General features: G+C 45.4%; 1 protein-coding gene across 1 annotated transcript; it reads right to left on the reverse strand.

Moving 5' to 3' along the window:
* Positions 1-158: 158 nt before the first annotated feature.
* On the reverse strand, positions 159-5,556 carry Pole4 (DNA polymerase epsilon 4, accessory subunit). Its single transcript, XM_041638576.1, has 4 exons — positions 5,285-5,556; positions 4,753-4,837; positions 4,049-4,090; positions 159-881 (listed from the first exon to the last, which is right to left on the reverse strand). The coding sequence occupies exons 1-4, from the start codon at positions 5,507-5,509 to the stop codon at positions 868-870; spliced, it is 366 nt and encodes a 121-aa protein (XP_041494510.1). The 5' UTR covers positions 5,510-5,556; the 3' UTR covers positions 159-867.
* Between the last annotated feature and the right edge of the window lie 4,752 nt (positions 5,557-10,308).

The following is a 10,308-nucleotide window of genomic DNA, read 5'->3' on the forward strand; positions in this document are numbered from 1 at the left end:
TGAACACTCTAAGTGCTCCAGCTACACCACCCACACCTCACACAGGCACAGCACCTGATGTTCCAGGCTGAGACCGTTACTACAAAGCTCTGGAGGCGGAGGATGACGACAGATGTGCAACACTGATATATTCAACGCCACCGAGAACACACTGGAAAGCAGCTCAAATGGGAAGCTTTATATTATGTATATCTCACAACTTAAAGGAAAGGGTACAAATACATATGATAGCTTAGATAAAATTTAAATAACAATCTAAATCTTGTCAAACAAAAAACTCATGTGAATCTGTTCACAGGAAGATGTTCAGTCGCTACACATACCTATGAATATTAAAGAAACACTGAACTTTACAGTTTAAATTGTTTATGACACATGAATTATACTTCAATAAAACTAAGGACCACATTGATTCGACTCCTAAGGAGGAGTTAGAGTATCCCATAAATTATAGACCCACATTCCAATGACATGCTGAGAAAGAACAAAGTTAATAAAAACGTTGACTCAGGATGGTTGGTAGATGAGGAAAAGTCTGTGCCTGACCACAGGGTTCTCTGGTCACAGGGCAAGAGCAAGGCAGGACCATAAGACACAGAAACGAAGCTGACCAAAGACCTTTATTCTGGTCTCCTCACTCACTGAGCCACACTTATGCGGAACAGTCCTTTCATCGCTGCCCCAAGCAGCGTAGGCTACATCCAGGCTATGGAAGACATACTGAGGAAGGGAAGACTTTGTGGAGAAGTCTGCAGCTTGGGTAAAGTAGAAGATTGTGTGCACGCGCAGACTCTCTCCAAAGCTGAGGCTTGCACAGGGAAAGATGAAGGATGCAGCAAAGGCTCACCAAGTCATCCAGCTCCGTAATCAATCCAAGGTACCTAAAGCAGAAAGGGCAATGTGTAAAGCACAGTGTCTCAGCCTGGGGGGGTCACACATTGGGCAAAGTTAAAGCACATGGGCGTTCCTGGTAACGGCAGTTCCACTGAGGAATGAAGAATACTGGTCCAAAAGACCCGCGGGGAGATGCCATTAGAGAAGGAGTCATCTGGGACTAAGCTACCAGTGCACAGAACTGGACTCGGGGCTGGAGTTAAAGCTGGGGAGAGCTAAATAACTGATGCATTACTCAGTGAACACTAAAAACTGATAAAGGTTCTCTAAGCAAAGCATTTATAATTTGAAAAGATTCCCTTTTAATTACATGTATTTTTGTATGTGAATGTGCATATACAATGCCCAATTAGACCAGAAGAAGGCATCAAGATGCCCTGCAGCTGGAGTCACAGTGTGGGTACTGAAACTGAACTGGGAGCCTCTGCTAAAGTAGTCTTAACTGCTGAGCCATCTCTCCAGTCCCTCTAGTCTCTTCTCAGAAGGTCCTAGATTACACTGGGCACCTGAGCACACAGGTCTGCATACCCTCCAAGATTCTATCCAAAAGAGAAAAAGCTTTTAAAAAGACATAAATCCACAACAGAGAACCAAGATCCAATAGCAGGTGGGCAAATTCAACAACAGAAAAGGAATGATCAACATCTCACTGAAGCGTATTTATAAATAGAGCAAAAAAGACTTGTGCCTGATAGAGAGGGGGGATGCAAGAAAGAGGCACTATCTCCCACCCCAGAACCAGCAGAAGGCCCTAGGCCAGCGGTTCTCAATTTATGGGTCAGAACCCCTTATCTTATCTCCAAATATATTTATTACAGTACAAAGTTAGTTATGAAGTCACAACAAAAATAATTTTATGGTTGGGTCAGCACAACATGAGGAACTATCTTAAAGGGCTGCGGCATTAGGAAGGCTGACACAGAAGTGAGAGGAAAGGAGCTAATGACCCACGTGACACAGGCTTGCCTCCCCACACGCCTCCTACAATCCTCCGTGTAGGCACAAGGTAGGGAGTTACCATATATGGAAAAGAAGAAGAAAAGCACAGGAGTTTCTTCAAAATAACCAAGTGACCTGCCTATCTGGGCAGCCTTCGGCAAGCGCACGCCAGGGAGCACTCTGACTCTGGCTTGTAGGGCCTGGACATGGCATCCACTGCCTCTTCTATCCACCCTGGAGGAAGGCTGCAGAGCAACAACACACCGATTTCCAGACACAGCTCCCCAAGAAGCCTTATTACCCTCCCATGTTGGCACAGGAAAAACACTGAAGGAGCCTACACAGTACAAGGAGAGGCCAAAGTTATTAATTATATAATAAAGCATATTTCAGGGAACTAAACATTAGAAAAAAAATCAAACCAGAGACACTTCTAACTAAAAAAATCATAAATTTCTTTGGGATTTTGTGTTGTTGTCTGAGGAAGCAAGTCACTGATTAGGATGGATTGGAGTTCCTTTGTAGCATAGGCTGGCCTCAAATTTAAAATCCTCCTGCCTCAGTGTCCTAAGGTCTGGGATTCACAAGCATGAGCCACCATGCCTTGCAACTTTGGCAAATCTCTGTTGAGAGCAAGGAACAAAGCTAAACTTATTATAAAAATAAAATTTCTCACCGGGCGGTGGTGGCACACGCCTTTAATCCCAGCACTCGGGAGGCAGAGACAGGTGGATCTTTGTGAGTTCGAGGCCAGCCTGGTCTACAAGAGCTAGTTCAAGGACAGGCTCCGTAGCTACAGAGAAACCCTGTCTCGAAAAACCAAAAAAAATTAATTAATTAATTAAAAAAAAAAATAAAAATAAAATTTCTCAATAATTGAAAACGAATCATCACACAAACCTGCAACCTAGAGAGGGCCATGTCACAAAGTCAGGCCAGCTCCAAAGCTGTGGTGGCCCTGAAGGCATCTGCCAATCTGAAAGACGGCTGGGTAGCTGTTTGGCAGGCTGAGGGAAGCAACAGTCAAACCTCAGAGTGTCCAAATGGGAAGTGGAATAACACCCTTTAAGCGGGAGCCTCAAAATCACTACTAGAAACAACATCAGTCAATCTATAAATTAAATATTGTCACAAACAATATAATATTGAACTTTTACAAACCTAACCACATGGTCTTACATAAAAAACAGAAACAGAATTGGAAGTGAAAATAACCTGCAGTTGTGACTGAAGAATTTAACAGGCAATAAGTAAAATAAGTAAACAAAACAGAATATCTGCACAGTATCCCTTGGCCTTGGACCTAGCAACAAGAATAGTCTCTTCAAGCATATACAGAACAATGCCAAGAATGACCATACACTGGGCTACGACCATTAACTGAAGTTATTTTTAAGACAAATAGGTGGAAAGACAAAGATCTACAACTTAAGAATTCTCAAAAATCTAGACTTGAAGCAGCCATTGGGAAGGGATCTTAGAAGACATTTGAAAAGAACATATAGAGTGTAAGGAACACAGAGAGGCAGAACAGAGTGAAGAGTAAGTAACAAGCATCAGATCATTATATTATTATTATTTACTACCACATGGGAGGTGATGAAGAAAAGGAATTCAAGGTCACTTGAAGCTGAGTTCACAGTGCTGAGCTACAGGAGCCCCTGTCTTTAAAAGTTAGGAACTGAGGGTGGAGAGATCACTCGGTGATTGGAGTGTTGCTGCTCCTCCAGAGGACCGGAATTCAGTTCCCAGCACTGTTTAGCAGCTAACAACCACCTGTAACTCCAGCTCCAGGGGATTGGATGCCCGCTTCTGACCCTATGGGTACCTGCAGACATGTGGCATATCATATACTCAAACAAAAACACAGACACATAAATAAAAATTAATCTTTAAAAAATCTACAAATTGTTTCTAATTCCTAACACGACAAGGGGCAAGGCTGATATTTAGGGATGGAGATTTACGTAGGATTCAAACCCTAAATCCTGCTAACTCCGCCAGTGTTTTTATACTCCCCTTCTCCTTTTAAGCTAACAATAACAATTTCCCAGAATTCTCTAACTCCCAAGAATGGAAAATGTTTCTTTTTTTCCTAAAAATAGGAAGCAGGGAGAATTATTTCCATGTACAGAGGAAACGCAGGAATCTGTTTCTATAAGGTTTGGACTCACATCACCTGCAGGGAAAAGATCTGTGCTAACGGTGAACTCACCTTCTAGAAAAGCAAATTCATCCACAGCTTCTATTGCATTATCTGAAACACAAGAAAAGGGAATATTGATTAGCTCTTGGCACTTGGACCTCAGACCCAAAACTATACTGTCCACAATCTTTACTTGCATAAAGATAGGGGGTTTTATGCAAATGACATTATTATAAAATATATACCTTGATGTTGTGAGATCCATTTTTACACTACTAATTCTCACGTATTAACTGTCTCTCTATAAAAGCCCACGCAAACACTCTCTAGTCATAAGACCTCCTACAGTCCTGTTTAGTACCTAAATCCACTTTTCTCTCCACTCTAAAGTTACTCTTTCTAAAGAAAAAGAGCTTGGCAAGACAGAAGTGAGAGATACGGTCTGTAAAAGCTTATGCATGTGCAAGGGTTGCCAGCTAGATGAATAAATCAAAACCCAAACTTCCCCAGGCCTGTGATGCCTTGTGAAGCAGGTGTAAGAAAGTCTAGCCGGCAGGGAGTGATGGCGCATGTCTTTAATCCCAGCACTCACAAGCAGAGGCAGGTGGATCTCTGTGAGTTCCAGGCCAGCCTGGTCTACAGAGCAAAGTTCTAGCTAGGTGTTATTACACGGAGACACCCTGTCTCGAAAAACCAAAACGAACGAATCAAGAAAAAAAGCCAACCTAGCCCATGGTCCCCATGTCCACCCTGAGGAACCCCAGGGACTTTACCCAAATCTCTCCTCTGGAGGGTTTTCCTCTTTCCTTGTTGAGCACAGCAGTAAGCATCCTTTGCGATAGTCTCCACGAACAGTTCCTGCGAAGCAAACAAGCAGAGGAAAGATTAGTTGATGGGGGGGGGGGGGGTGACCTTGTGTATAAGCGGAGCACGAAGGGTGAGAGCGATTCTATCATTCAGGAAAGTTCTAGAGCTAAGGTTGCCCTTAACTTCATGATACTTCTGCTATTCCTTCCCCTAATAGACTAGCCGGTTCATCCTCCTCCTGCTGATACTTATGAATCCACTCCACTCAATCACTGTAGACCCATTCAGGCTCTACATGAGCCACCGGAGACGCACACTAAAGTTGAGTGGGCCCTCGTTAAGACACGAGTGGCCAACAAACTCAAAGGGCCCTGCAGCCGCCTTCCCAGGCCTCTTGAGAAGTCAGGTGGGCACACCTGGGCCCGCCAGGCCACGCCCTGAGCCACGCCCCCTCGCGCCACGCCCCCCGACCCCGGCGCCCTTGCTTTCCCGCCGTACCGCGGCACGAGCCAGGATAAAGATGGCTTCCTGTCCCGCGAGCGTTACGTCAGGGTCCGCCTTCACCAGAGCCTTCACTCTGGCCAGAGGCAGCCTGGAGAGCCGAGCCCCGGGTGCAGTCGTCGGGGCTTGGGCCTGCGTAGCCGCGGCCTCCCCTCCAGGAGCATCCTCCTCTCTGGGCGTCCCGCTCCCAGCCGCCGCCGCCGCCGCCGCCGCCGCCGCCATCCCCACCCCGAACGTGCTGCGCGCGACCGCCGGCTGAGCGCGCACACGCGGCGCCGGCCCCTTTTCCCGCGCCGGTCGGAGACCACGCCCCTAGGAGTGGGCGTGGCTAGGTCCTCACGAGGCGGGGCGCGCCAGAAACGCCCTCTCTGGGTCTAGCGTCTGGTGTGGCCTTCCGGGCGGCTGCAGCCTGGAAGCGGCCGGGTGTGGCCTGGCGGAGCCGGAAGTCCGGATGCCTAACCGGAGCCTCAGTCCGCGCTGGGAGGTTAACTCTGGGCTGGCCTGGGGTCACCATGGGCGTCACCACATGTTTTAGGTGGACTGGGACGTTTGACAGGCAGAAACGGAAGAAGTTCAGTCCAAGGTGAGGTAACCACTGCAAAAAGCTGTGTGGACTTGGAGAGCAAGTTGTGGTGTCTGTGATTGTTCAAACATGGATTGCATCAGAACAGCGATCGCCTTACGCCTAAAAAAAAAAAAAAAAAAAAAAAAAAAAGAGGGCTGAATGAATTTGTGTTTCCGTAGGGTATATCAACGTTAATTGTATTTATGTCTAAATACATGACAAGTAACTTCAAAAATAAAAAATTGAGTGAGAAAACTAATGTCTCCTTTTGAAAACCATTGGATCGTCTAGCTGCTTGTGAGTTTTGGTACTGTCCGTTTTTTGAATAGTTATGGACAGTCCCACCATACTTTGAGAGAATGAGGAAATACTTTGGTGGGCTGTGGTGGTGCACACCTTTAATCCAGGCACTCACGTAACAGAAACTGAGTTTGAGGCCAATCTTGTCTACAGGGAAGAATGCCAGGCCAGCGAGGACTACGTAGGAAGACCCTGTCTTTAACACAGGAAATAGCTTTGACCTCACTGACCTCCAGAAAGGAGCTCCAAGAAGCATCTTCCTCCCACTTCCCCTTGGGTTCTCACACCACACTGAAATCTGGCATGAAGGAGCACTTAAAAATTGCAATAGGCAAGGGAGATGGTTCAGTCAGTAAAGGGCATGCCATCAAGGAGCAGAGGTCAAAACACCAGAACACAAGTCAGAGGCCAAGGTGACAGCTAACTCCTGTAACCTCTGCTCTGGGGAGTGGGGTTGCTGAAGTCAGCTAGCCTATCCAGACAGTGAACCTCTGGTTCTGTGTCAGACACTATCTCAATAAAAGTAGACGGAGAAAAGACATCCATTGTGCACCTTAAGCCTTTACGCTAACAAATACATCCAACACAAATTTTTAATATAAATCATAATAAAAATTCACTTTTAAAATACTGTGTGCCTAGTTAACTGCTTTGTATAAATATCATTAGCATTTAGTCATAATACCTGTACAATTGGGGCAGGTAAGTCATTTTAGTTACAGTTAAGATTGAGCCACAGAGTGCTCAGTTGTGTACCTGTGGAAGAATGGGAAATCACAGTCACAATGCATTGGGCAATAACCGGAAATCGTTCACTTCCAAATTTAAGTAATAAACTTTGGCTGGGCCTCACTAGAGCAGAATGAATCTTGGCCAGAATTAAAAGCTCCAGGGAAGAAGAGATGAATCCCACTGTACCGGAGCTTTCCTTGGGGCCTTTGTCTTGAATCCTCCCTAGGAAACCAATATACCAAGGAACTTCATTCTCCTTGCTTGACTGTTTGTAGAAATTGCCTAGATTTCTACTCTTTTCACCCCAAGTTTGAAATGATATAAATCCAATATAACCCACAATGACCTCTGCAGGTGGGCTCTCCTCCATCTTGTGACCCCTACCAGGTCTGTGCCTGTACCATGCAGGTTGTGTCTTTAGTTCTTTTGTTTTGACCCAAAGGTTTTCTCAATTTTAAACCCCAGCCTCTCGTCCTTGAGGAAACTTCTCTTCGTGTGCATGGTTCCACAGTTGAAGTTAAATCACTCGTACCACTGAACACCTATCCTTAGAGTACTGGTCCTGGTAGTAGCACCCAGCCTCTTCCCTATTTGATTCTCTTTTTAATCAGTATTCAGCCTCTCCAGGTCCATCTTCCCCCCATGGGAAAGTAAAGGACGACGTCCCTGTCTGGTTTTGTTCGCCGAGTCTCCAGACTATGATAAAGTGCCTGACACTAATCATTCACTAAATATTCATGGAGTCAATAAATCATAATAGCTCATCTGAAATTGACATCTCAAACAGCTTGTTAGAATCGGAGGACAAAAGTCGTTATTTGATAATGCCTACTAAGGGTTTTTAGTCATTTCTGCAATTACTGTCTTGGGCAATCACTTTTTTTTTCTATTTTTTCCTTATGTTTGGAGACAGTCGCCCAGGCTGACCTAGAACTGGTAACAGTCCTCCTGCTTCAGCTCTCAAGTGTTGGGGTCACCAGCCCGAGCCTTCGCACTCAGCCTCAAAGAATCAGTTTAACATTTGCTTATTCAATTTGTTTAACAAAAGGAAAATACACAGGATAACGTTAAAGGCCTGAAAATCAGCTAATGCCCTCCTTTTGTTCATCCTCTGCATAAACAGCATTATACAGCGGCAGAAGTCAGGACTCAGCTGGTCCTGTGCTCTTATCTGTGGGGTCTAGCTGCCCTTGGCATGGTTTATGCGTCACTCTGAGTAGCCGTCATGAAGGACCAAAGGCTACCCTAACTCATTCCAGCACATTCCTTTCAGTTCAGAGATCTGATATTGGATTTTCTTACTCGCAAGACGTAATGTGAAGAATGGGAACTGTATACAGAGCAGAGAGAAGAGAGGAGATTCGAGGCCTTACCATAGATAATGAGAGGCACAATAACATGCAGTCATAAATTAAAGTGATATATAGAGCTGAGTGTGGTGGTACACACCTCTATTCCCAGCACTCAGAAGGCACAGGCCAGAGGATGGCCACAACTTTGAGGATAATTTTTTCTACCTACACACTGAATATCCAGAGCAGCCAGTGCTATATAGTGAGAACTGGCCTCAAACAAAACAATAAACGTAGTGTTTGGAATTATTTACCAAATAATCATACAGTTAAGAATCATTTATTGCTGGACGATGGTGACACACAACTTTGATCCCCCCCTCCCAGGGGAGGGGGCTTGAAATGGAACTTTCCACTCAAACATTCCAAAGTGAATGTCAGGTGATATGAGATCTCCCACTTATGCTATGATTACCATTAATGAATAAAAAAACTGCTTTGGACCTATAGCAGGGCAGAACATAGGTAGGCAGGGAAAACTAAACTGAATGCAGGGAGAAAGGAGGTGGAGGGGGAGAGAAGCCATGGAGCCCCGCCAGAGACACATGCCAGCCGGTTGGAAACTTGCCAGTAAGCCACAGCCACGTGGCGATACACAGATTACTAGAAATAGGTTAAATTAAGATGTAAGAGTTAGCCAATAAGAAGTTAGAGCTAATGGGCTGAGCAACGATTTAATTAATGCAGTTTCTATGTAGTTCTGGGCGGCCAGGATGAACAAGCAGCCCTCTGCAACATTCAGGGGCTGGGAATAACTTCCAGTCAAAGAGGTGATTTTGTCGAGACCAGACCTTGACATATAATCCTATAACCTATACGTGTTATAATCCTATAACCTATGGGTGTGCGGCATAACACCCAGCTGAGACTTCAGGTTATTTCACCCATTTTTGAACTTGCTACCTATGCTGAGACAGACTATGAAATTTAAGATCCTATGAGCTATGACCACTTGGCCAGCATGGAAAATTCCCAAATAAGCTGGTAGCAAGCATCATCGGGAAGTCAGTTTTCATTACTGTCATTCCGTTCACTTGGGGAAGAGCAATAAGAAGCTTTACCACTTGTTTTTTGTTTTTTTTTTGGTTTTTCGAGACAGGGTTTCTCTGTGGTTTTGGAGCCTTTCCTGGAACTAGCTCTTGTAGACCAGGCTGGTCTCGAACTCACAGAGATCCGCCTGCCTCTGCCTCCCGAGTGCTGGAAGCTTTACCACTTGAAGAAGAAGTGAAATTTCCACCCTACTGTCAACAACACACAGATTTGGGGGAAGCAAAGAAGATCACTGCTGCTGAAATAGGACTAGCTGCCATCATTGATGAAGCAAATCGCCAAACGCTGTAGAATGAGAAGAGCACAGGAGGCAGCCAACAATCATGCAGGCCAAAGCTCAGCAATAGACCTGAGGAGGTGATGAAAGACATGGGACAGCCAGCCTCCTGGGAACCAAATGGGAGTAGGATTGTTGAACCTGTGTTGTTTTTTAAATTAGTTATTTATTTTTATTTATTTATTAAAGATTTCTGCCTCCTCCCCACCACCGATTCCCATTTCCCTCCCCGTCCCTCATCAAGTCCTCCTCCCTCGTCAGCCCGAAGAGCAATCAGGGTTCCCTGCCCTGTGGGAAGTTCAAGGACCTCCCACCTTCATCCAGGTCTAGTAAGGTGAGCATCCAAACTGCCTAGGCTCCCACAAAGCCAGTACGTGCAGTAGGATCAAAAACCCATTGCCATTGTTCTTGAGTTCTCAGTAGTCCTCACTGTCCTCTATGTTCAACGAGTCCGGTTTTATCCCATGCTTTTTCAGACCCAGGCCAGCTGGCCTTGGTGAGTTCCTGATAGAACATCCCTGTTGTCTCAGTGTGTGGGTGCACCCCTTGTGGTCCTGAGTTCCTTGCTCGTGCTCTCTCTCCTTCTGCTTCTGATTTGGACCTTGAGATTTCAGTCTGGTGCTCCAATGTGGGTCTCTGTCTCTGTCTCTGTCTCCTTTCATCGCCTGATGAAGGTTAATATTCAGGAGGATGCCTATATGTTTTTCTTTGGGTTCACCTTCTTATTTAGCTTCTCTGGGATCAC

This window comes from Microtus oregoni, unplaced genomic scaffold (assembly GCF_018167655.1).
Source record: "Microtus oregoni isolate MIOR12 unplaced genomic scaffold, Mior012 000002F_ref0000024, whole genome shotgun sequence".
NCBI classification, from domain to species: domain Eukaryota; kingdom Metazoa; phylum Chordata; class Mammalia; order Rodentia; family Cricetidae; genus Microtus; species Microtus oregoni.